The sequence below is a fragment of the Eremomyces bilateralis genome (genome assembly GCF_010015585.1).
Source record: "Eremomyces bilateralis CBS 781.70 unplaced genomic scaffold P152scaffold_10, whole genome shotgun sequence".
Lineage (NCBI taxonomy): Eukaryota > Fungi > Ascomycota > Dothideomycetes > Eremomycetales > Eremomycetaceae > Eremomyces > Eremomyces bilateralis.
The window spans coordinates 349146-375129 of record NW_022985076.1 but is presented as its reverse complement, the minus strand read 5'-3'; the positions used below and the strand labels follow the sequence as shown (position 1 = coordinate 375129).

Sequence of the window (25984 nt, the reverse complement as noted above, 5' to 3'; positions counted from 1 at the left end):
CCAGTACTGCTCAGCCCAGCCATAGGGGGATATCTTTCGTCGACTTCCGACGCTCGATAGGGGACCCTATTAGACAATTCGAGTGCCGATAACACTGCGAGCTAGAACGGGGTCAGCAAGTATAATTGACCAAATTCTGGGAGTAGACGCGAACCGTCAATTTGCGCACAGCCCAAGAATCTGCGCGTCGAGGTCCTCCCGGAGCAAGGGATCGCAAAGATAGACTGCAACAGATCACAGTCTGAGTGTTTCTCATTTGCTTCGTTCCAATGCGATCTCCACGATTTGCCGTGCTCTTTCGCCTCCAATGAACTCCGTAGTCCCGTAGCCATCCATTTCCGCGTCCATGTCCAGCTCCAGGCTTGCCTCGTACGCTTTCACCACCATGTCTTCATCCACCCGGACACCAACTTCAACAAGCGCCTTGATCACTGCGGCGACGCGCGCGATCTCTCTCCGTGTGGCCGCTGGAATCGATGCGTTCTGGCTGGAGTACATCTCCTTCCCCACCACCTCCTCCATCCGATTGAACCCCACATCTTTCTCCTCCGTCGTGTCCCCAATCCGCATCGCGATCCAGACATATCCATTAACGCCGAGGATTACATCGAGCTCGCCACCGGCACCAGGTGTGGTCATAGTAAACATCTGCCTCCTCGACCGCACGACACCGCCCTTCTTCCGGCCGCCCGATGGACCGAGCGACCCCCCTGCGCCCGACACCGACATGAAGTATCCATTCCGTAGTTTCCCATATTTCAAACTTCGGGTATGCAGCACGGCGCTACCATCTTGATACAGCGCTTGTACCTCGGCGACGAGGAGATCACCTTCGGAGAAAAAACTCCGGATGTTGAGCTCGTCGACGGCGGTTCGCTTGCGCAGGGTGCCGCCGGGGAGATTGATGGCGGCGATTTGGAGCTGTGCGAGGAGCGGCGCCGCAACATCGACAAGCCAGCGGCGCGATTGGACTTGCACGATGCGTCCCACTAGAAGGTCACCGATCGATGGGCGGTATCGCGCGCGAAGCGGAGCGACGGAGAGGAGTTTGTTGGTTTTGATCAGGGTGCCTGCCAGCGTGCTGCAGATGGCATATTCACCTTCTTCCTGCGTGGTGCCATGTCCACTATATCCAAGATGATCAGCACGAATATTTGGAAATGCATGTCGCGCAACGGTTCCAGAGCCCTGCTTACCGCATCCATTGTGGATCATCTGTGATAACCTCCCCAGGGGTGACAATTGCGGCGTGGGATTCAAGGGCGGTCTTCAACGATAATCCTCCCATATCGACATCTCCCTCGTCATCAATGTCGACCGCCTGGGCCCCTTCATTCCCAAGCGAGATAGCCGGAGCCGGAGGCAATATTTGGATGGGCATCGTCGATTGCTAGAATCAGATGTTGTAGAATGCGCCGGTTGGTAGCGTGTAAACGTGTCGCGCAAATTGAGCCAAGTGTGGACGTGTAAAATTGGCTAGGATGAAACGAGCTGCTCTCGTCTTTCATCCATCTTGTTATACAGGCACTCTATAGACAGAAAAGACTATTGTCATGGTCTATCAGAGTGAGGAATTCGTTCCTTGGGGGAGGTTGCAAATAGCTGGCTGCCCCACTATGGTATCTGATTCGTCGAGTCTAACCACCACACATCATCCTTATGATCATCCTTTTGGTGATTCGCGATATCACAAATTTCTACTCGGATGTATGACAACTCTTCTCGGAAGAAGTACTTGGTTGCAGTTATTCCTTAATTCCGGGTGCGAGAAATCTGAGACATGTGATTTTCTCTGAGACTGCACCCGAGATCCATACAGGCCCGATTTCCAGGTCGTTGCGCAGTCTGCGACACGAATTGCCTCAAGCCAGACCTCCTTCAGTCCTTTTATACTTATCAGACTATGTTGCTGAATTAACTGACGTATAAATATTGACGAGGAAGGCGTATTCACTTTGGAGTAACTGCACTCAGATACTCGGCTGTAGGCTAGCCCGACCTTTCCATTTATTGTCTCCGTAGTTATCTCAAACCAGCTCAAAGTCAATCTCCGTTTCAATATCTCTTAAAGCGGACAAAATGGCCGGGCAATACCTCTTATCCCATGGGATCGATCTCGACGCCGAGATGGCAAAGATCCAATTCGGCACGAACAATCCCTCAACCTTGACCTCAACCTCTCCACCACCCGCATACTCCCCTTCCTTATCTCTGGCCAACTCCTCCAAACGGCGTTCTGATACCGCCATACAACCAAACATCTTATTCAATTCCATATCCGCGCTCGACTCCTCCAACAATACCACCGCAACCGCCGTTCAATCCATCAGCGCAACCCACATCCACCGCATCATTGGCGTCCGCCTCCCCCGACGATCCCCGCAAAAGCTCTACGACATCCTCCTGACGAAGGGGAAGATCGCCGAGGTCTCCCCTCACAACCCTCGCATGCCCTCGCTTTCCCACCTCCCAGGCATCCTCCTCGGCAACGGACGACTCATCGCCCCGAGCCTCTGCCACGCACACATCCACCTCGACAAGTGCTTCCTGCTCTCCGACCCCGCCTACTCCGACCTCTCGATCCAGCACGGCACGTTCGACGAAGCCATGTCGCTGACCCAGCAAGCCAAAGCGCGGTTCACCCACGACGACCTCCTGCGGCGCGGTCGGCGGCTCGTCCTCGAGAGTCTGCGCGCGGGCGTCACTGCCATGCGAGCGTTTGTGGAGGTGGACGCCACGGTCGAGATGCTCTGTCTGGACGCCGGGATTGAGCTGCAGGAGCAGTTCCGCGGGTTGTGCGAGATCCAGCTATGTGCGTTTGCGCAGGTGCCGTTGTTCTCGGGTACGGACGGCGGGGATGCGGCGCGGAAGTTGATGAGGGAGGCGGCGAAGCGGGGTGAGGTGGCGGTGGTGGGGTCGGCACCGTATGTGGAGGCAGAAGAGGTGAAGGCGCGGATGAACGTGCGGTGGTTAGCTGGGTTGGCGAAGGGAGAGGGAAAGGCGCTGGATTTCCATCTGGATTATTTCGGGATCGAGAGGCAGCCGATGGTGCATGATGTGGTTTCGATTTTGAAATCCGTGGCCTGGGTTGAGCAGAGGTCTGATACCCAACCGGTGTGTCTGGGCCATTGCACGCGGTTGGCGCGGTGGACGCCCGCGGAGTGGAGGCGGCTGAAGGAGCAGATCGAAGAGGCGAAACTGGACGTCAGTTTCGTCGGGTTGCCGACCAGCGACTTGTTCATGATGAAGGACAAGTCGACGTTGAATCCCGTCGAGCTGGTGAGAGATCATCAACTGAACGCCGCGATCGCGGTGAACAATGTTGGAAATGCGTTCACGCCACAGGGGAGTTGTGATCCAATCACGGTCGCAAGTCTAGGGGTTGGATTGTACAGTGCTGGAACGAAGTTCGATGCTAGTCTGCTATATGTGAGTCGTGTTTTCTTGCTTGACCGGTATCTCTCAGTGGATGAACTCCCAAATGCTAACAATCCCCCCTAGAACTGCGTGTCCTCCCGAGCGAAATCCGCAATCGGCCTAGATTCCATTCCGTCTCCAGGTCTTCATGAAGGCCAACCTGCAGATTTCGTCTTATTTGGTTCTGGAGAAAGTGACTGGACTTCTCCCCGAGCTGTTACAGATGTCGTGTACAATCCCGGTGCTGTTTCGAATCGGCAGATCATAAGTGCTGGACGATTATTGAATTTTTCTAGGTAGTGGATGACGAAGGCGTAGAGCGCTCCGAGCCCTGAGCCCTGGGGTTTACATCAGTGCATATCAATGCTTTGGATGATGGGCTGGCTGTGTTCTGGTATCTGGTGGCCTGAATGAATGCTTTAATGGCATTGAGACTGGGTATTCAGCCCCTCCGGATAGCCGAAAGAAATTAATTTGATCTTCGATTACAGTGTGGGACAGTTGTAGGGTCGAGAAACGTGCCTAACAGATAAATGAAAACGTTCAGCTGATATAATCCAGGCTGTTTGCTTTGGTTCGCTCTAGTAGAACTCTGTCATGGCCGTCGATGAAAAACTCCAACGCTTTAAGGTCGACATTCGAACATCCACCACCCTATGGGGCTGCATTGCTTTTCGCCCTCTGTCTACGATCAGTACAGCACGTCGTCAACAGACCAAGAACTTTCTTATAGGACTTCAATTTACATCTCCTTAACGGAGACCGAACACCCAGTGTCGTTTACAACCCGTACAGGGCCGATCCCAGTTTCGACAGCCTGCCGTTGGCTTCCCCAGCCTTGATGGCCTCCCTCTCGATTTCTGCAATCGGACTGACGAACCTGATGATGCCAGCATTGCGAAGTGGCAGAAGAGCATCTTTAACCCGGACTTGGCATGCAAATTCCTCGTTGGTGAGGGGTGACGGCTGTCCATCTGCCGCGACGCATCCCAGCGAGGTGGGGAGAAACTCTCAGTCCAGTCTCACGTCAGATAGCTGCATGGTAGCTGTTAAGAAGGCTGTATTATAATGGAAGCTTATTATCTATAGTATCGACTACGCAGAATATGAAGGAGGTAAAATTGGATTCATCATGTCATCATTCATAGAACCCCATGTTCCCTTGCAGTTAGTATCGGTCGAGTATCTGAATACGTGAACGTTCCTCAATATCGATAACTTCCACTATACTTCGACTTTCACAGCCACATTTTTCTGTCTCTCCATTAAACAGAAGATGACAACGGGGCAGTTCCATCCAGTACCCACCATCGAGGCTCCATCAACTCCCCTTGGATTCTAGATACTTCGTCCCTGTCTAGGCTCTCGATATCATAGGAGTGGGGCTTGAGGTCGCCTCGAAGTATAATCGTGCCCGAAGCCATTGGCTCATGATTGGACTGTGGGCATGTACCTACCGAAGTCTCGTGGTCAGTCACTAAAAGACAGTAGATTCCAGTCGTCCTCGAGTCAATGGCGTCCATTGGGTGGGGTAAAAGTATCACCAGAGACTTCATGGCTTCAGGCAATTCATCTCGGGGATGTAAGCTTAAAAGGCACCGACGACCGCCGGTCAGAGTGATGTCCCAGCGCAGGCTTTTATCAGCGGAGGGAAAGATCCGAATCGCATGGCAATGGCAAACAACCCCCCGTCCTCGTGGGTGGAGTCGAACGAACGGGCGGCGATACAGATGACCGGAAGCGCATTCGATCTCTCGGTTCAAATAAAGCCCGATTCCACTTTGAGGTAGCAGCATGGTAGTTGGGCACCATCGGTAGCCGGGGTGGGGGAGGCACTCGCGGACACTGTCATTGAACAAGATGTTGGGAGGAATTACCGGGAGCAGCTTCAGCAAGGCCACGATCTTGTCATTTGCTGATTGACAATTCTGAATCGATGCCGTAGGGCGCCCGAGAGTGGTGGCGATACAAACAGCCTCATCGTCCTTTCGACTGGTACTCCGGTATTGCAATGCACTCAGTACACTTTGACCCAAGTCTTCGAACTGACCCCAGTCCTCGGACCGACTCACGTCTTCAAACTGTGTATCTTCATCATTTAGCGAGCGTTGACGGATTCTAGGGTTTTCCCTCTGAGCCACGACACCACTAAGTCGGGCAAGTGAGGACCTCATCAAGCTTACTGGGCCCCTGTAATCCTCAACCCTTTCTAGTAGGTTGTCGTACCGGACTTTACCATCTCGGGTCCGTAGAAAGAGGACAGGAGGAAGCGCACCCTCTTGGAAGGTCCAGAGTCTCCCTGCCCAGTTGCTAAGGAGGACGCGAGTAAATATTTCTGCCGGTTGGGCGCGTTTGGACATGGATAGGGATATGTCCGCGTCGAGGACCAGTCCGTAACACGACTCCTTATAGATTGCATGCATCCTTTGGATGGAAAAGTCTCTGAGCTTCTGATATGCTTTCCCAACCGGGATGCAGAATGCATCGATCCAGAAAGCGGTACAACCATTGTCGCCCACGACTGGGTCGTGAAGAGCTTGGAGTAAAAAGATTAGCTGGCACCGGGGTATGGAGTTGTTCTTCTGATTTCCCAGGCCGTCACCCCAGACATGAGATAGGGCAACGTATTCTCCTAGAACGGCTTTCCTCACCGTAAATGAAAAAGGAGAGGAGGAATTTTTGGGAAGGTGGGCTTCAATAACCGGTATATGCCCATCCTCTAACAACTTGATGATTTCGCTCATCGGAGGCCCTTCATGTTGACAAACACAGTTTCGCAGGAGGTGATAAGGTTCGAAATCATCACCTGCCTTGGCTGCAACACATTCATGCCCAGTACAAGCATCCGATGCATTGCAATCAGGTCCCTTTGGAGTGGCAGGTTCAATCAAGAGTCTAGCTGGGCCTGACGGGTTGGCAATCTGTGAAGGGTCCTTGGGCTCTGCCTTGCAGAGACACTGGCCGACATTTCGGTGCTCATCGTGCCCGGATTTGTGACAAGGACAGGTGCAGTGAATGCGGCCATTGAGAATCAACCCAATCTGTGTCCCTCGGCAATGATGCGTTTTATCTTTGTCAAAACAATGGCGCCGGCGATATCGTATCAATCCAAAAGCATATGCTTGAATATCGGGTTCGTTCAGATTCGTGAACTGTTGCCTCGAATATTTGCACCAGCCTTCAACTCTTAATAGTTTTTGAAGAACTGGTATTTCACCAAGACAAAGAGGGGCCATATACTCCGAGGGTACGTCAAGTTGGTATTCCACGAAATGAGCAAGGGTCCCGACCAAAACTCCGGAGAAGAAATGTATCTCGTCAAACCTAGTGATCTCGAGGGAATCTTCGTCGAGATCAGATCCAAGGGTCGATTGGATCTGGTGAGCCGAGTCTAAGAGCGACATCAGTCTCGATATTTCGTCTTCCCATGCCTCCTTTCGTTCTCTGGGGTACCTTTCGAAGAAGGTTTTGCGATATTCTACCAAAAGACTTTCCAAACTTGCTGTGGTCAAAAGCGATTGACCGCAACAACTTAAATTGAGGATAAAACGAGCGGTATGAATCAGGATAGGGTCGCAAAGGTAGGTTAAGAGGCCAAAGAAGAGCCACGCTTGTAGAAAAGCCGCAAGTTCGGCTTCCATCGTTTCTCGAGTTTCGATGTCCATCTTTTGACGAAGTAGCCAGTCTTGAATATCCAGCCCAGCACCACATGGGTCTGTGGAGTACCACTCTGAGAAGTCCCATCCGCAGCGCTGCGGATATCCATCAAAGTCGTGGCCATCATATTCAAACCCGTCTTGCAGAAGGTAAGGCCACAGAAGTGGTGCCTGTCGCTTGTCAAGCATCAGATGTTCCTCTTGCAAACACCTAGGCATTCATTTGGTGTTATAGCCATCTCCATACTCTTTGAGAATCATTCAACATGTTGGACCAAGAAGCACGAACAGAAGAACGAAGCGAAGACATTGCTTTCTCGCCTGCCCGTGTTGGAACTTTTGACCTTGTCAAGTTCAAGCTCGGCTACTTACGGGAGCTACTAAATGACGATTCGATCCAGATGCAACGTCAGCGCAAGAACATTGAGTTTCTCATCGACTACTATGAGAATGGTGGGAAAGTTGCCGAACCGGGCCAAACTATTTGGCTTGTAGATGGCGTGGTCGTCAACAAGATGCCCAAGGGTTCTACTGGTAAAGCAATATGGAGGGAAGCGGTCCGTCTTCCCCTACCCTTATCTCCGTTACTTTGGCTCATTTTCTCTTCGTCTAGAGTATAGGCCATCAACTTATGCAGTCAAGCCCAGCTGCTTTGGCAGTAGATTCTTACGAATAGAAAATATTTCTATTCTAAAGCCTTGGGTTGATTGTAATAATAGTCGGGAGCTATACAAATGGCGCAGGCAACGTCCTTTGGGTTAAATGCTTCTGGAAGCATGCATGAGGTAACTATGTATATTTACCTCTCTCAACCATGTGGCTTTCTAACATCAGAAGATTCTTGCCAGGTTCCGACTCCCAGCGATGTTTGGTGGTGACCCAAGTATTACTACTGCCGTCGAGATCATGAACGACACTGGCTCAAATATTCAGACCGTCTTATTAATAGATTTAGCGGCACTCCAGTACAATCCATTGACGTACCTTGGCGACCTTGGTGCGTATCCTATAGAGACAACCAATGGCATCGCATATCGGCAGCAGATCATGATAGAGATGCAAATTATCAAGCTGGATGGTACCTCTGTTACAGGGTGGTTTGAGGAAGTCGCAGCAATTTTTCCTGGAACGGGTATACAATACCGGCTCTCAGGAGATGCGATGCGGAACCACCTTTACTTTGCGACTGCTCCGGGCAATGCGACTCTCTTTGTTGCGGTGAAGAGGAATGGTCTTATGAGTCAACTCCCTGTTGTGTAGATCAATATGGCCCGTTTTGACAAGACTATTACGTCTTGACCATGTTGCATGAGCTGAATTGTGGTTGATAGATAATCATTGTTCTATGTTGTGTGTTCTATGTCAATGCCTGGTTCCCCGGTCCTACAGATATAAGAGAGTCATGGCGAGATTATTAATGCAGTTTATAGCCTGAGGCTCCTAGAGCTCATGCCTTGGCCTGCGACAATATAACATAATAGCTGCTGTGGCTAATGTTTTGGTGACTGGTTCATGGTTGAAATAAAGTTTTGGCTGTGCTTGCGCAGAAGCCAATTTCGCTAGTGACTATATCTTCAATTCAACAAGTGATTCGATTTCAAGAGCAACAGGAGGAGACGCAGGCAAAGGATTTGCAGGTGTCGTAAGATGCCCCTGTTCGTTTCTACTGCCACGAAACATTTTTCTTCTGCCCATTACCCCTAGGCTAAGCCTATTTAGGGCTGCTCACTCATCTCCTATGTATTTACATAAGCTGGTGAGATTTCTCCCATCAGCCGAGTCAGAGGTCAGGTTTACAGCATATCTCTGTTTTACGGCATTTGCCGTTTTCCTTCCCGTGACCCCCCATACATACTTTGTTTTGGGTGGGATAGACCTCTGTCACAGAATATCTGTGTTTCTTGGCGTTTCCCCACGGCTTCATTCCGCATTCGATTATACACCCCTATTCTTTCCCTTTATATAGGGAATAGATCGCCATTGTAAACCATATAAAATAGCTGCAGGAACAGCCTGTTTTCGTAGGATCCGGCTCTTCAGGATCAAGTTCAATCCATCTACGCTCTTTTGGAATCTAACGGGGTTTTCCCACCGTGTCGTTGCATTAATCGCCTGATTGAGCGAAACCGCTATTTATCTCACATAGTTTAGGCGGTAGGCCTCCGCGCATTTATGGATTGATGGGTATTTTTGGTTTCTGAAAGCTTCAATAGCTTGAGAAATTGCTTCTCCATTTATGCGAGGCGTAGTAATCACAAATACATCGTGCTTGAAATTTTTTGCATTGTTCAATTTGGCTAATTATCTAGGAACGAATATTCCCATTTGAGATGGTCAGAATGTGTGTGGGGTGGTCAGAAATCGGGGCCCCTACCTTCTTATCCCAATTCCATTAATTAGTTATCCGTATCTCTGACATATCATAGTCCTGCCGATATTAAACTTTGAGCAGATATTTCGATGATAATTGATAAGTAATATTCCGTCTCTTTCTGCATATATTCCTTCCATAGCTCTACTATGTATACCATGCCCTGAAGTTGTTGCGACCCCGTGTTTCTATCAAATTCAAGTCACTCTGCACATTTCGGTCCCGGGAGTTTATGCAATGGCGGCACAAAAATATTTCGAACAAGCTCGGCACAATACTGGTCCTTACTCGTATCCGGTCCGTCATGGATTGTACGAAAGTCAAGGGTTCGACTCGGCGAATTAGATATCTTCTGCTAGGGGATGCTGATTTCCAAAATTCATCCCGAATCATTGATGCGGTCAAAAATGTATAGGCATGCCTTGGCCCTCTTTGGATGGTCCACCGAAACCAAAAATTATACACTTGAAAGCGGGGGTCAGAATTGATGTTGAAGGGGGGAATCAGTGGCCTCGGATCCTCAACTATCGGGTGCTCGTTTAGCATACGTAGATCAACGACATTGATATATATACAGACTTTCACGATGCCCCGAATTGTTCCACTCATCTATGGGAATGCGTACCATATGCTCGGCCATCTCTTGTGTCTGAAGTTCTTACAGAGGGTCGAAATACCATCCTGGGCCTCATTTCCGGGTTAATCTGTCTTTCTTCCACCCGAATTGATGTCTCTGTACAAGTCAGCCAATATGAACAAGTCAGTCATCTCATTTACAGCATGGCTAGTTCTCCTTTCAGCCATCCTCCGCGTGTCGTATGCTACGCAAAATAAAGGTGCCATCACCAGACGACAGGCAGCCAGAAACGACTCGAGTTCGCTCTATACTTCGCCATATATTGACGAAGATGAGTGGCGTGATCAGCCTTTGCGGCATCGCTATGTTCATGGGGGGTTCAATGGGACAGACTTGCGATTCTCATTCTACTTTCCTCCGAAGGATTTGTACAAAGGCCGCTTTTTTCAGCCACTCCCTGCAGTCTCTGGAAACGAGAGGCTTGTTTTGAGTCCGGAAGCCTTGGGCGCAATTATAGACGATATCGCGCCGTTCGCTTTCGAATCAGGGGCATATGTCGTTGAATCGAACCAAGGAAGCCTTACTGCGTTCCCTGGACTCGACCAGACCATTACGGGGTTTCGAGCGAGTGGAGCAGCCGCTACCTATTCGCGCAAAATAGCTCAGCAGATGTATGGTTCTCGTCATCCATACGGATATGTCTTTGGGGGCAGCGGTGGTGGTTTCAAGACTATTTCTTGCATGGAGAATACCGAAGTTTGGGATGCTGCTGTCCCGTTCATCATTGGCTCTCCTGCCAGTATACCGAACGTCTTCACCAGCCAAGCTTATGCTATGAGGCTGTTGGGTTCCAAGTTTCCTATGATTGTGGACAGCATCGAACCTGGTGGAAGCGGTGATATGTACAGTGGACTCAACGTTGAAGAACGTCAGGCTCTTGCAGAAGTAACGAAGATGGGGTTTCCTCCTCAGGCCTGGTTCCGATATGAGAAGATTGCGGTCGGGTATACCGGCGTGTTTTCCGCGTTGCTGGACACATTGGCATTGATCGATGGGAGTTACTTCCAGGACTTCTGGACCAAACCAGGCTATCTCGGAGCCGATCCACCCAAGTCGCTAACAGACGCGCGGATTCACCATAACACGTCGATTCAGAGGATCATATTTGCGGATGAAGCTCGGAGACTTGGTCTTCCCGTTACGCTCCCTGGAAATCTTGGTGGTGGACTGACTAACGTCCCAGCGGCGGTCATTCTGACCAGTCTTCCGACCGGTGATCTTCAAGGAGCGTCTTTGACACTGACATCTGGACCTAACATTGGGAGTAGATTTTTCATTGCTGGCATTGTCAACTCCACTGTTATCATCGGATTCGGCGCAACCAATCTTCAAGCGGTGCTCGGTTTGAAGGAAGGTGACGGTCTATTTTTGGACAACGACCTCTACCTCGCATCGCAGACCTATCATCGTCACCAGAGCCCGGGTCCCGAGTTTCCAGTCTGGCAACAATTCCAAAGTCAAGGCAAACCGATATACCCTCAACGCCTGCAGCTTTCCCAGCTTGGAGCAGCCCTTAGCGGCACTGGCACCGCGCAGACAGGGAAATTCCGAGGCAAGATGATCGTCATTGAAGCCGGGATGGACGAAGCCGCCTTCCCTTGGCAGGCCGACTGGTACAAACTGCAAGTCAAGAAAAATTTGGGCTCCGCAATCGATTCTCGATTCCGGTTGTGGATGGTGGAAAACTGTATGCACACATCCCCCCAGAAACCAACTCCTCAAGAGCCACGTCCTGTTGAGGCCACTCGTATCGTGTCGTACACACCTATCATCCAGCAAGCCCTTCGCGACCTCATTAACTGGGTGGAGAAAGACTTGCCGCCCCCACCAAGCACAAACTACACCTTCGTCGACGGCCAACTGGTTCTACCCCCGAGTGGGGATGAACGAAAGGGCGTCCAGCCGGTCACGAACCTGTCAGTGAATGGTACAGCCCGCGCAAACGCAAAAGTCGGCGTAGCGGTCGAATTCAACGGGACGATTTCCGTTCCACCATTCGGTGGCAGTGTCGTCGCCGCGGAATTCGATTTCGACGGCGCTGGGGCTTTCCCTGTGTCCGCACCGCTCCAGTTGAGGGACGGAACTGGCAGACAAGCGGTTGTGAAAGCGTCGTATACTTTCTCGCAACCAGGAACTTATTTCCCGGTACTGAAAGGCGTTTCGGCAAGGCAGGATCTGGTCCGAGGAAATGCCTCTGCTTTTGGTAGAGCTACGAACCTTGGGAGAGTTCGAGTCGTCGTTACATAGGAGGTGGGTCTACGGTAGTATGCTGGGTTGTTTGGATTGCGTTTCATCTCGGAGAATTCTTTAGCAAAAGATCTAGACACTGTATATAGCTCATATGAAACAGTTCGGGATCTCCCCTCAGGTGTAGAGAAGTCCCCCAATAGACGTCTTTGCCAGCGTTTCCTTTGCGGGATTTTGATGATAGTTTCGAGGGGGAGGCCGGAAGCGTTTGTTTTATTTCTTAGTTCTTACTAACGCACTGCAAACTCGACGCAAACTTGAACACAGGCATACAATTAAACATAGGCTATCATCACTAAAGCACACCTTTGACACTCGCAAGGCGCGAGCCATGATAAACAGGGAGCAACAAGTAGGTTAACCATATGTAATTAGTGAAATCCCATCCGCAGACCCATTCCCATGAAAACCCCGTACCCATAAACCCATAAAACAATCCCCCGAACCTAGTGACCATCCCAGTTTTGAAAAAGGAACCATAACCCCATTCCCATGAACCAATGACCTGCCCATTTTGAAAAGAGAAACCCGAGGACCATCGCCGAACCAAGCGAGCATGCCAAGGTCCAACGATGACATGCCGCCGATCGAGCATACGATCCCTCCTTCATTCAAACCAGTTTCCGCCCTGAAAGCACTCGTGTTTGACAGAACCACACGCTCCTAGCCAGACCGAACGAACATGTCAAAGCCCTCCAACGATGACATGTCGTTGACTAGCATCGATATCGCGTCCGTCCGACCCATGCTCGAAACCGCAGAACCATACACGAAACAACCCCGTGACTCATCGATCGACCAAGCAAGCATGACAAAACCTTCCAACAATGACACGCCGCCGGTGCGACGTCGCGTTCACTCAAATCCATTTCCACCCAACAAAGCACCCAGCCCCGACTTCTTCTGTGCGGTCTTCTTCTTCTTCATGACGACGCTTCCCGACGATGTTGCCTTCTCAATCGCCGCCCGCCGCTCCGCCTCACGAGCCTGATGATGGATGTTCGCCTTCTTTGTCCCGCCGATTCGGACGGAGCTTTCACTGGATCCACCGGATGTCGACACGCGAGTCGTGACGCCCGTGCCGGATCCGCTGTCGGTGGAGTTCGTACGTGCAGTGACGCGTCGAAGCAAGGTTGGCGGTTTGAATGTTGTGCTTCGGTCCGTTTGAGACGAGGTGACGAACGCTGATTTGTGAGATGTGTTGCTAGCGGATGTCGTTGCGCGGTGGGCGGAGTAGCGGTCTCTATAAGACTGGCTGCTTGAATCGGTGTCGACTCGTGTGAATGTGTGAGACTCTTCGGTCTCGGATTCGCTTTCCTGCGAATATGGGATGATTGTTTGTGAATCGTCTTCGCCGATAAGGAAAGAGACATTCTCGCGGATGTCGGCAATCGTGGTTGGCTTGCGAATGGGGTTGGCGGTACGGCGGAGAGCGGGAGGTGGCCGAGTTTCCTGCTCGTCGTTGGAATCTCGTGACCGCTTGAGAGAGTTGACTTTGTCGCCAGCAGCGTGATCGGTGGGTGACTGGAGTCTGGTAGAGTTTGCTCCTGGATGATCTTGAAAGTCTTGAGAATCTTGAGTTTGGGAATCGAGAGCCATGTCAGCTGGTTCCTCAGTAACAGTGAAAGTTCCCAGATCTTCGTCATGATCTTCGAGTGTGCGGAGGAATGCTTCCCGCTTCGGATTGCTCGCGATGGTCTGAATGTTTTCGTCTTCCAGCAACGCCTTTCGCATCTTCGCGAAATCTCTCTGTTTTCTGCGTCGCTGTTCCACCGCTTCATCCTCTGAATCGCTCAAGTCCAACCCATCTCGCTTGCGTCGCAACCCCCCTGTGTTGATGTCCTTGTAGAGTTTTTGGAGAAGTTTCTCTTCGTCTGCCCGAGCCTTGCCGGCGTAAAGGGCTGCGAGCTCTCTCTCATTCACATCGATGTGGCTCTCATCAATCATCTTCTGCATCTCTTCATCAACCTCTCCTGTGCTGTCATCATCGCTGGCACCGCCAAGACCAGCATATTCGTCTTCGGATTCTTCGGCTTGTTCATCAACCATGTTCTTTGCACCGCTCTTTTTCTTGTCAAATGATTGCTCTGCCCGCTTCACAGAACGCTTTTTTAGAATCTTAAACGCATCAAGGTGTTCCACCTCCTCATTGCCCGCAAGTCCGACAATGCCCTCGTCATTTTCGTCTTCGTCACTGAAAACAACCTCATGGTGCGACCTTTGACGAGTCGCATCAGCCGCACGCCGACCGATCGGTGGTTTTTCTCCAGGATTTCGACCGCTACGATGGACAGGAACTCGACCGGAACCATCCGACCGGGAAGATCGACGGCTTGAAAAGTGAATCATTCGCAAGGGTCCAGCTGCCGTGGTTGGTGATTGGGAACCCAATCCATTTTCGCCAGGTACTTCAAGGACATCATCGAGTGATTTCGACTCGGAATTGACCTGGGTAGACGGAGAGTTCGACAGATGCTCGCGACGTTGAAGTCGGCCACGGCGTTGAACTGGTGATTCAGGGTCCTGAACAGGGACAGTGGAAATCGTGGAGTGAGGTAGCGGTGGTGCTCCGATGGGTGAGTGGCTGAATTGAAACCCGGCGTCAGGTGTTGGATTTGGGAAGTCGGACATGTTGGATTGCGACAGAAATTGCGATGGCTCTTGTGATGCAAGCTGTGTGATGCCCAAGTCGAGAGGCTGTGATCGTGTCGGGTGGGACTGAGAATGGTCGGGTTGCATGTGCTGTGTAGCGTGATTCTGAGAGCCAAACACCAAATTATCGAATGATGGTAAAGTCGATGGAATAGCTCTTAGAAAATCGAGCGAGTCTTCCTGAAGATCATCTGCGTTTCCTTGCGGTGCTTCTTCTTGTGAACTGTCGGCCATGGTTCCAGCGAAAAGTTGTGTCAAGCCAGGCAACGAATCGGTAGCGGTGTCAGAGATGCCAAATGCAGCGGCGAGCGAGTCCTCTTGGTTCGTGGAGTGCGGTTGCTCGAGGTCAGAAGCGGCAGGTGAGTGAGCGTGTGAATGAGCTGGTAAGGGAATCTTGGAATCAGAGACGAGATCGCTGTCTTCCATATCGTCATCGTCGAGAATAATCCTGCGCTTTCGGGACAACCTCGATGGATGGTGCGGATCGCAGTGCTTTGACTGGCCCGTCTTTGAACATGAAATTCGGCCAGAGTCCTCCTCTCCGACCTCAAAATCATGTGTTCGTTCTGAACGTGTGGTTCTGTCAAGGTCCTCCTCCGAGACTTTCCCATCATCCGTCCTAGTGTGTGATAAGAAGGGCCGTGGCATGCCCGTGGAAAGACGTGAGGTTTCAGCGGAACTGGGCAAGACAGAACCACCTTCCCCTTCATGCGTCTGCGTGTGCAGATTGGAGGTACATGACTTGTCCGTCTGGTGAGGTGCACAACTCTGTAGTTTGCCTGTGACGAGATTGCTTCCATATTCTTCCCGCATTTCGTGAGCGTCGTTTTTCATGCCCTCTATGGTGTTGCTCTCATGACTCTTGATGTGTGAAGCAAAGATAAAACCGTCAGCTTGACTGTCTTCATCGCTGTCGTCCGCTTCGTTGTCCACAAGTATGCCGGCAATGCTCTCATCTGCATCGGAAGCATCATCATCCTCTGATCCAGAAAGTTCCAGATCCTCGTCTTCTTCAGCGCTGGCTTCAAATTCATCATCTTCATCACTGCTAGGCAATTCGTCTTCGCCAGGCTTTCTGTGAACCTTTTCTTTTTTTGCAAGTGTTGCTGCGTCTCGTCTAGCTTTCTCAAGAAGATTGTCGAGTTCAAGCTGTTCTTTTTCACGCTCTTCATCTGTTTGAACGACGATGCCCTTTGCTTTCAATGCTTCGATGCGTTCTTGTCGTTCGTTCTCAGCTTGTGCTTTGGCGCGTCGCTGAAGTGATGTTTGCAGTTCGGATGCAGTCATGTGGATAGGTGACCGCTTGCTTTTGCTTGGGGAATGAATGTGGGCAAGTGTCCGCAAGACGCGAAGAGAGTCGGGCTCAGTTGCTTTTGCAGAAGGGATATCGTCAAAGATCGGAAGATGTGATCGGTGAGGGCGGATTATTTCCAAGTCATCATCGGAATCAGAAAGGGTGTCGTGGGCAAGTGAGCTTCGATCCATGATGCGCTTGTGTGCTCGAGCGGTTGATGATTGCAAATCTGAATGAGGCTGTCTTTGAAGAAGTGAAGATCCAGTCTGGGCTTTATCTGCTGCTCGCGAGAAAGTGAATTTTCTGCCAACAGATTTGTTGTTGCGGGAAAGTGAAGTGAATTTCGTGGTGCCCAGCCCGTCGCTTGGTCTAGAATCAGCTTTGCTCTCATTGACTGGTTTGTTTTCGCTTGCTCGTGCCAATGCTTCATTGAGTGTGGGAAGCTCATCGTCGGACTCATCGTACAACGGATCGAAAGGCAACTTTGGGGGTTCATCATGCTGTGAATCTTTGGCTCGGTGCGAGGATACTGGCGCTGCAGCTGGACTTGTTGGTGGTGTCTCAACATCTGCGCCACGGTGCTCCTGGTCAGAAAAAGGCTGATCAGCTTCAGGTGAAGGCTCGTCGTTCTCGGCTGGGGATGTGAGCTCTTGGGCTCCAGATCGGTAATTGAACCGCTTGAGAAGGTCTGCAACTGGGAAGCGTTTCTTGGTTCGTGCTTGGTGCGTGAGTTGCGTGGACCGAGTCAACCGCTGTGTCTCTCTTGCCATCTCTTCTAGAGCCTTCTTGCTCGCCTTCCGTGTTGGCCGCGAGTCTGCCATTGCGTCGCCTGTCTCCATCGCGATAAACTTGCTGCAATTGTAGCCGTTGCCAGGTGAGGGACTGCTCGAGAAGAAACCGAAAGCTAAAATCGAGAATGAGAATGAGAACTGATCGAGGATACAAATGAAGACAGCAACAATGAAGAGGAATTGGTGATAGAACGTGTATGTAATGAGGGGAAACTGTGTGGTTGGGATGTGAGTGAGTACGCGAGTGAGTGAGGGAGGTTGATAATTGACACGGGCTGAGTGATTCCGACGCGTCCGACGCGTCTGTGTGTGTGGCCAATCAAAACACTGAAAGTCCACGCCCCTGCATTTCCTCACAGCCATACCCCACCAGACAATCCCACCAAATCCAAAATCCAAACCAACTCCAAGTCCAAACTCCAAACTCCATCTCAATATCGTTCTCGGGATTATCCAAGCTCGTCAACCACCTCTACTTACCGATGGATACGTGCTGCCTACCATTTCTTGTTCTGCTTCCTAGTCCGCTTAGGCTTGTTCGCCGCCGGACCACCAGGAAGCACCCATGGCTGGTATTGCCAACCATGCCCCGAGTCAAGAAACGGATCAAACTCAGTTGGAGTGAACGAATGCACAGGCCGAGCATCGTCATCTTCCCATTGGGTTGATCGTTTGCCAGGGACATACTTTCGGGCCTTGCCCCCAATTTCGTCTCCCCCATAAGCATTTCTGCGCCGCTTTCGCTGCTCCACATCCAATTTACGTTGAGCTTCTCGTTTCGCCTTTCGACTCTCGATCATCTCCTTAGAGGGGCGCCATCGAATGTCACGCGTTGAGTCCGGTGCCCGGGCGATGTCCTCCTGGGACTTCCTCAGTGATTCTTCGGGCTTAGTCCACACTGGGTAGTTGGACATGTCCATATTGTCGGAACCATCGCCCGGGCGGAACGCGCGCACACTGTATCCGTCTTTGGTCATCGGGACCTCAGGAGGTTCAACCCGATGGCGAGGTGGTTGATCCTGCCATCTCAAGGGCTCCCAGTCCTGGGCCGGAGGAGGATCGACTCTGGCCAAAATGGCCGCGGTCTCCGACCGCCTAGACTCCGCATTCTTATTTTTCTGGATTGTTCGAATGCGGGAGAGCCCCCACTGATCTACTACGGAGCCACCCTCAGGCAGCCCCTCAACTTCCCTCTCTTGGACCTTCCTCTTGCGTCCAGCAGCAGTAGGAGGAGGGGAAACGACCCGCTTAGCAAAGCGAGCTCGCTTCGGGTCACGGGCTTGTCGGCCCTCGATGCCTCTCCCAGGTTCTTTGGCTTTATGAGTGGGCTTCGCTACCCGGCCGGAGCGGCGCACCGGCTGGGAAGACCCCGCCCCTTCGACCCTCCCAGGTCTGGCGGCGCCGAGGACGGCGGGAGTTTCAACGCTGTAGACGATGTTGGTGTGGGTTTCAGTATCCTCCACTTCGATGGATTGGCTTGCGAGTGGAGGAGGGACGACAGGATAGAGCAGGCCGCTACTGGCGGATGCCAGCGCGTCTTTTCTGCTCTGAGTGCCAGAGGACACGGCGTTGCTATCTAGCTTTTTGCCCCTCTTGGTCACGTGACCAGAGAGGACTTTCTCCCCTAGGTTACCCGCAGGCTGGCTCTCCAACACCTGGGATTTTGACGACCGGTTAGTGACTGCTAGGCTCTGGAAGGCCGGAGCAATGCCAATGGTCTGCGATGCGGCAGACGACGTGGGTTCTGTGAAGATGTCAGTGGATGGTTTTCCGCGGTAAGACTAATGATATTGCTCACCTTGAGAACCAGCAGATTGAGTCTCTACCGGTTGGCTAGACGTCGTCGCTGCAGCAGCTTTCGAGGAGATTTCCTGAGGCTTGGAGGACGCCGCACGGGACTTGATGACACGGCCGCCCAGCACCATGTCAGCTGACACCGACGTTGTGATTCTGGCACTCCGACGGGTGGAGGGACCCGGGATTGCCATGTGTGCTAAGGCCGACACTGGGGGGTGATCAATGCCATCGGGGGCCGAGGCGGAGGGGGAGGATTCCGTGACGGCAGTTGCAGGAGGATTGCCAACTGCCCGGCGAGGTCGGCCGGACGACACGGCGGCTACAATCACGATCAGTAACAGTAAGGTTAGTTGAGGGCTCGAATGGCACTTACCGGCCTTCCGCGAAGTGGACGCTCTCGCGGAAGCCTTTGTCTTTCCTGCCGCGTTGGCAGGAGCGGTGGTTGCCGCGGGTGTGGGCGCCGGAAGAGACGCCCCAAAGTTCGGATGGGTTCGCGAGAACACCATCTTTCCTTTGATCTGCCGGGCGTAATGCACCTGCAGAGACCCTTGGCTGTTATTGCCACCGTTTACCTCGTTGTACTTGACAGCGAGGTCCTGCCAAGACAGCTTATCTGCCTCTTTCAAGTGGCAGATAAGCCGGTCGTTGGCCTCGGAGTACTCTCCTCGTGGCATTTTAATTACCAGAGAAGAGAAGGAATGTTAGGTCTGCTTGGTAAACAGTGAGTTTTTGTCGGCAGAAAAAGGACACGACTCGTCCGAGTCTCTTCAATGTGGAACTGATGATTGTTGGAGATAAATGTGTGAGTGCTTAGGTGCGCGATATGCTGTGTGCACAAATTGCGGGCAATAAAGTGAGATGAAGGAAAGAGGAAGAGGAAGAGAAGTAAGAGAAGTAAGATCGAAACGTAAGTTGGAGGGGAGGCAGTCGTGTGTTAGGTGTTTTAATTATTGAGTCAATTTTGGATCCAGTGAATGTGGAGGTGGGTAGCCCATTCGTCTACTTCAGGCTCGATCGAGTCCCAAGAAGTGAATGTGAAATCCGGCACGGCTGGAACACTCGCAGAGTTTCCAGGGGATTCCTACGGGCGGACCAGTGACTCAATCAAAACAGAACGAACATGGTCCATTTCGCTCGAGGGGGCTTTGGAGGAGGATATGAGGGCATCGTGGTGGGCATTCATTGACCGTTCAGGGCTCTATTTGGGCAGGAGAATGAATCAAGAGGAAGCAGTTGAAGGGACTTATGAGTCCTGAAAATCGAATGCTCTTCTGCTGAAGAGCTGTGTCTGCCAGAACAATGCGAGGTCAGCGTCTGTTGAGCAGAGACATGGATGAAGATGTTGACTAGCATGTGGGAGATGCTAGGATCCAGCTTGTTGGAATTGAAGCTATGCTTTTCGTTTCCAACGAGTGTGAGTGCTGTGAAAGAGATGGATAAGACTTTCAAGATATATAAAGATGTGCAGTTTCGATCGTCGGTTATGCTGAATCTGTTCAGAATGCGTGAACGATTGAAGTTTATTGAAGTTAAATAAATATGCAAGATGCAAGGTCTGACAGAAGTAGAAGACCTGAAGGTGAGGGTGGTGCTGTGGTGAATGAGTTAAGGAAGGTTGTTTTGAAATTGGGGGGTGGCAGTGCATGTATCTGAAGCACCACATACGTTCACCCCAATTCACTATTACCTTCGACCCGAACCTCGAGCAATGCCACCTTCGTCAGGTTCAATTTTGGCAGCCGGGACAGGTAGCATCGTTCAAGCGTCCTGGTGTCCAGGCCCTGGCCCGTCATTTCCCTGACGATTTCGGACCCAACCGTTTACTAGAGGTCTATAGCATCCCGTCGTCTGATGAAGCAGACAGGATCGGTTTCTTGCTCTCTGTGTGCCCTTCCACCTGCGCTCAGATATTACGAGAGCTCCGCGCTGGGCAATGGCCGCTTCACGTTGATGCCTTTCCCTCGAATCTCCATGGAGAAAAACACGAGGCGGGTATGGAGCTCGGTATATGGAGATATATCTACGAAATACGAACATCCGGGTATAAAGAGCTTGTTCAAATGTTATAGAGTGTTGTAGAAGGCCTCCCCGAAACACAATAACGAGCAGGCAGTGCGGGACAGAAAATAGGACTGGCCAGCGTGGGACGAGTTGCCGCTTTGGACTTGTCCGGATCGTCCAGCACCTTGATTGCCACATTATCAAATTTGATAATGGTAGTAAAGCCTCCTTTCAGCACGCTGAAGACAAATATTTTTCCACTCGGTTCTTGTCGAGTATACTTTCCTTGGTAACAGATCGATCCGGTTCGCAGTGCAAGCGTTCGGCTCGCTAGCCAGCGTCACATATCCGCCATTGTAATAATTTCGGCATTCTGGAATACAACACTATGGTCTATTCGAGGTTAGCAAGGTCCTCATCAATTTATCATATCGCGACATTACTTTCTGAGATGCTGATACAGCTTTGGGAAGTCTTCGTGAATGGAAGGCCGCTACGAGAAGTTATCTATCATGATTGTCTTGCATAGCGTCCCGGACTCTTGGGGTAAGAAGCCTTCCACAAGTCGGACAGTCTCAAGATACCGGAGGTATACTTACCATCATGCGATATTCTCATCGCTGAGAAATACCCAATTGTGTTTGTTGAATTCCGACCACCACTCCTCCAGATTGCTGATGTCACGCTCGCTTTCCACCAATTCCAGCTTCTCGTCGTTATCCACCATCGCCCCATCCTAAACAGGGAGGCTCCTATCCCCGACTGGTAGAGAAACCCTCTATTCTAGAAAATGACGGACCCCCGGTGGAATCTCGATTCCGAATATCCAATGTAGCCAATGGAGTGGTGGAATTTGGCTCCTGTTCGATAGGTGTGGACATCGTAGCCAACTCCATAGGATCCTAGGGAAACGGCCCCTGCTGAAACTCAATACCACCCATTGTGAGTCATTTTGTATGCTGGAAATTGGCTTCAGAAACCGACACAGGTTGAAGAAGGTTTAAATGGTCAAATGGTAGAGGATGGGTTGGGACAAAGCGTACTCTGAATCTATGCAAGAATAATTATCGGGTTGACCGCAGGTAAGTATTCCTTTAGAAGAGGTAAAGCAGCCCTCCGATCCAAATTGTTCACCTTAGCCCAAAGGTAAAAGTTAACAAATGGGAGAAATCCCTTCCCTGCTAGGGGCGCTGTATGGGAGTCTGGAATAGTCTCCGTAAGAGACTCCCATTTGCACAGGCGGTTATAAATGCGCTCTACCATATCCGATGAGGATGATCCGTTGCCGAAAAATGACTTCCGAATTATCTGGGTGGTAAACACTTGTGGCAGTAGACGTTCGCCCAAGGTGACCATTATCGTTCGTCCCTGGATTGTCGTGGGAGTGGAACCTCCTTGATAGGCTGCCAACATCATATCGGGAGAGGTCAAAATGTCGGAACCGATCGACCTAGGATGGGACGCGGTATATTCTTGAATACCAGCCACGAAGGCTTCAACCGCAGAGATCATTGATGGAAGGCATGGAGAAGTGAGGTCCATGATAGGTTCAGTGTGAGATGGAATACTGCTACGGATTTCTCGGTCTCTATTGGTAAATGTAAGGATCCCACGTGTGCCACCAGCCTCGAGATTTGCGTTTCCGGCTTCAAACAAACCGATTAGCACCTGTACTCGAATTCTGCGTCGTCGAGTCGCTGTGGATGTTGGCTGATTGTGTTGCTAAGGTCGGCCGGTGGTGGTATAAAATGCTAGGGGAATATAAGACATTCAGTGCGCAGAATATGTTATAAAGGAAACGAAAGGCAGATTTCCAACGTTATATCATGAGTAGAGTGTAAGAGTGTTGGGCTGTACGCCCAGACTGCTGGTTGTGGCCGGGCGGCCTCAGACCAGTATTGTGTGAATGAGCAAAACGTATATTTAGAACTCTGGAAGGAGAGAGAGGCCTTTTCCTCCTCCTCTTCTTTTCTCTGGCAATTTGATAATGTCTCCACCATTCATAATACTCATTGATTGTGAACCGTTACAGAGAGACTATATTTTGCCTTGATACAGTCGCTTCAGTCGTTTCAGTCGTTTCAGTCATGCTCATCCTCATCCTCTTGTATTGACAACGTAGCAACTCTATTCGTCTCTTTACTAACAGAGAAGTTGGTTCTTGTCAGGGCACGAAAGAATGAGGTCAAACTCTTTAATTCGTCATATACGAGAATCAATTCTACAAAGGAGGAAGGAAGATCTAAATACAAGCCGCTGTGTGAGGGAATGATAAGTAGGCCTCGGGGTGAACACAACACATCGTAAGGCCATAGGGCACCTACACCCCAAGGCATCAAACTGAATTCAGTCTTCGATCCTTCACAGTTTTGAAACTAGACTGTAGATATAAAAGCCATAGCAGAAACACAACAGAATGGAAGGAGGTAGGTTGGCGCTGGCGGAGAGGCTGGCGCAAAGGACCACGCTGGCACAGAGGCCGAGGTTATCGTAACGGGCGACGCTAGCATAGAGCTAAGTGAGTTATGTTTAGGGTCAATATCCGAGTTAGCAATGCCTACTAAGCTGTCTCTATCATGTCGCTTTAACTTACTTATAATAACTAACTAGAGTATCGAAACTATACGTTAAACAGCGGGAGATAGACTACAAGGGGAAGCAGATATTGTGAGGTAGCCTGTGGAGAGATTTATGTAAAGGTAGGAAGTGAGGTAAGTGATAGAGGCCCCTCAAAATCCTCGCAATTGCTCGTTCGGATTCTCGAGGCGAGGCGGATTAATTATACTACGATGCGTGGTTCGCATGCAAATACTATATAACAAGACAATTAGAATGGATATACAGTTTTTGACGGGATATCTTTTGGCTTGATCCAGCCGATCTACCAAGTGTCACAAAGGCTCTCTCCTAATTCGAAATCATGTCGGTATCCTAGGCGCCTTCTCGCTACATATAGGGCTAGCGATATTGGAATGGTGGTGCAAGTGGTCTTCAAGAGAACATGCCTGTGTGCGGACGGGAATGAATGCGTGGTTCCTTAAATGGCATGCTCTCGAATATGTTGGTTGAAGGGCCGATCAGGAAGCGAGAGGTTCAAAATGCAATACCTTAGAAGGATCTGACGGCAAAGTGACGTATTCTAACCGATTGACTCTTGGCAAAATGCACCTGATACGGAATAGAGCGCTCACGGTACAGAATTGGTGAGATTAATTCGTTGAACTGAATGATGGCCAATGTCCTGTGGGACTACATGATGGAGAGAAGAAGTGGTCAGCATTTTGGTAATGGGTTACATGTTAGTGGTAAGTATATTCGGTTGATCTTCAAGGCTGGATGAAATATCAACTCTAGACGACGTTCGAGAGAAGAAGTGAGCTTGATGAGCCACCAAGGGCTTCGTATATCAAGAATGGGTCACCCAATGGTTGGACCCCGTCCTGCTAGGCTCGGCTCGTGACGATCCGGCATGCTAAGCACACGGTTGTAGGCTGCTAGTATTTTCTCCCGACCAACCATGATGAAGTTGATTGTCCAGATTGGATTTCAAGATTATCTGTACATGATCGTGACATGACATTGAAGGAAGCTTAGCATGGCATTCTGACCCAAAACGATCCAACGAATCTTGATGCTTCTACTATAAAAAATGAAAAATATGCTTGATCACAAGACAGAGAAATCGAGGAAGATGCGCAACTAAGGCGGAGCAAGGGGAAATGGACCCTGAAGTGGAGAGTTCGGCGAAATCAACGAATGATTTAGAGAGGGTAGAAATATGTCTTAAAGCCCTGAAATATGCATAGTTAGTTAGTATTTCTCAGTAATAAACGTGGCTCCCCAGAACAGTGCATGACTCGAACTTCTGTAGAATAGATATTTAAAATGGCAGGAAAGAGTCCTAGAGGTGACTGTACCCACTGCGATCTCGCTATTCGGATAGCCAAACCGCCCAAAGACGGCTTAATGAGAGATAGAGAAGTCAAAGACAAACTTTAAGCGCAGAGTCAGATGCCACTGAAAATGTACTTGATCAGATTCATGACTCCAAGCAGACACTTATGGGGTTCAGTCTGGGAGGGAACCGCGAAGCTGCCCAGAACAAATTGGCAAATGACGTATAGAGTAGCACTTGCATGATTTGACATTGTAAATCTTATGCGGTCATTGTTCATTATTATGGGTGTCGCTGTGATCGGTGTAGATTGTTTGCTCCAGTCTAGTCGTTGCTATTTGAGAATTGAGGTGGTTCTGGGGGGGGGTTGCTTTAAGATTGCAGATTGATTGGGTGATTGTTCCTGACTGAGGCATCCTGAACGTGTTCTGGACTTCTAGTCCTGTGTCCTCCCCGTTCAAATCCATCATCCATGTGGCCGAGATAACCGCTGCCGATTGGCGGCGATTGCAGACAAATCGAACCCCTGACCACATGACGTGCATCTGGACCCAGTTATTGCCTGAGGCTACGGGGCTACAAGGCGCGTCATCCGCTTCTCCGTCCCGAAAGCGGCTGTCAGAGCCTCTCTTCCCCGGATTTTTGTCCTTTGCATGCAATGAGCCCTAAAGACGGGCCAGCAGTCAGGACGCGAGCCTAGTAATGCTGATCAATCCCAATGTCGCAAGCCAGCCCAGCTCCGAAGAGAGCCGAACCACCACGAAAGAGAACTAGAACCGGTTGTCTCAAGTGCCGGCAAAGACGACGGAAATGTACGTTGTACGACTACCGTATGGCGTTGAAGCTTTTGGCTGATCGATCTAGGCGACGAGGGCAAGCCGAAGTGTCAGAACTGTATATCGAAGAACTTTGAGTGTCGCTATGCGAATCCAGTTACCTTTCTTGCCAAAAATGCATACACAGTGCTTGAATCCTCGAAACCTGAGCAGATACCGACGTATACTAATCTGACCGTATGTTTCGGATCAGCATCAACACATGTGACCAAAGCTAACTGTTGCATAGCTTATCAATTCCACATCTCCTGCGACCAGGGGAGCCAATCCTTCTCCTCATCATGTGTCCTTTCAAACCCATGCCGAAGTGGACATCGACCCCCAGAATACCCCAACAGATCTCCCTCATGAAGGGTTAGACCAAATACCACCGGGTGACTCGTATGAGTC

The 25984-nt window shown here is 50.5% G+C and overlaps 8 protein-coding genes across 8 annotated transcripts; 3 read left to right on the top strand and 5 right to left on the bottom strand.

Annotated features, from left to right (window-relative positions):
- Window positions 1-252: 252 nt before the first annotated feature.
- On the bottom strand, window positions 253-1381 carry P152DRAFT_449536 (exosome complex exonuclease Rrp4; the record flags this gene model as incomplete). Its single annotated transcript, XM_033678115.1, has 2 exons — window positions 253-1126; window positions 1197-1381. 2 exons carry the CDS (start codon window positions 1379-1381, stop codon window positions 253-255), a joined length of 1059 nt encoding a protein of 352 aa, XP_033533894.1.
- A 746-nt stretch (window positions 1382-2127) lies between these two features.
- P152DRAFT_397244 (Metallo-dependent hydrolase) lies at window positions 2128-3717 on the top strand (the record flags this gene model as incomplete). The annotated part of the gene is made up of 2 exons (XM_033676402.1): window positions 2128-3429; window positions 3502-3717. 2 exons carry the CDS (start codon window positions 2128-2130, stop codon window positions 3715-3717), a joined length of 1518 nt encoding a protein of 505 aa, XP_033533893.1.
- A 965-nt stretch (window positions 3718-4682) lies between these two features.
- P152DRAFT_514419 (uncharacterized protein) lies at window positions 4683-7374 on the bottom strand (the record flags this gene model as incomplete). The annotated part of the gene is made up of 1 exon (XM_033682861.1): window positions 4683-7374. Exon 1 carries the CDS (start codon window positions 7290-7292, stop codon window positions 4683-4685), a length of 2610 nt encoding a protein of 869 aa, XP_033533892.1. The 5' UTR covers window positions 7293-7374.
- A 121-nt stretch (window positions 7375-7495) lies between these two features.
- On the top strand, window positions 7496-8387 carry P152DRAFT_458654 (uncharacterized protein). The gene is made up of 3 exons (XM_033679509.1): window positions 7496-7630; window positions 7687-7858; window positions 7911-8387. Exon 3 carries the CDS (start codon window positions 7938-7940, stop codon window positions 8331-8333), a length of 396 nt encoding a protein of 131 aa, XP_033533891.1. The 5' UTR covers window positions 7496-7630; window positions 7687-7858; window positions 7911-7937; the 3' UTR covers window positions 8334-8387.
- Window positions 8388-10195: 1808 nt separating this feature from the next.
- P152DRAFT_514417 (uncharacterized protein) lies at window positions 10196-12328 on the top strand (the record flags this gene model as incomplete). Its single annotated transcript, XM_033682860.1, has 1 exon — window positions 10196-12328. One exon carries the CDS (start codon window positions 10196-10198, stop codon window positions 12326-12328), a length of 2133 nt encoding a protein of 710 aa, XP_033533890.1.
- Window positions 12329-12592: 264 nt separating this feature from the next.
- Window positions 12593-13053, bottom strand: P152DRAFT_30438 (uncharacterized protein). The gene has a single exon (XM_033675110.1). It carries the CDS (start codon window positions 12921-12923, stop codon window positions 12624-12626), a length of 300 nt encoding a protein of 99 aa, XP_033533889.1. The 5' UTR covers window positions 12924-13053; the 3' UTR covers window positions 12593-12623.
- A 130-nt stretch (window positions 13054-13183) lies between these two features.
- Window positions 13184-17095, bottom strand: P152DRAFT_473969 (uncharacterized protein; the record flags this gene model as incomplete). The annotated part of the gene is made up of 1 exon (XM_033681286.1): window positions 13184-17095. One exon carries the CDS (start codon window positions 17093-17095, stop codon window positions 13184-13186), a length of 3912 nt encoding a protein of 1303 aa, XP_033533888.1.
- A 467-nt stretch (window positions 17096-17562) lies between these two features.
- P152DRAFT_473968 (uncharacterized protein) lies at window positions 17563-19536 on the bottom strand (the record flags this gene model as incomplete). Its single annotated transcript, XM_033681285.1, has 3 exons — window positions 17563-18809; window positions 18864-19181; window positions 19236-19536. 3 exons carry the CDS (start codon window positions 19534-19536, stop codon window positions 17563-17565), a joined length of 1866 nt encoding a protein of 621 aa, XP_033533887.1.
- Between the last annotated feature and the right edge of the window lie 6448 nt (window positions 19537-25984).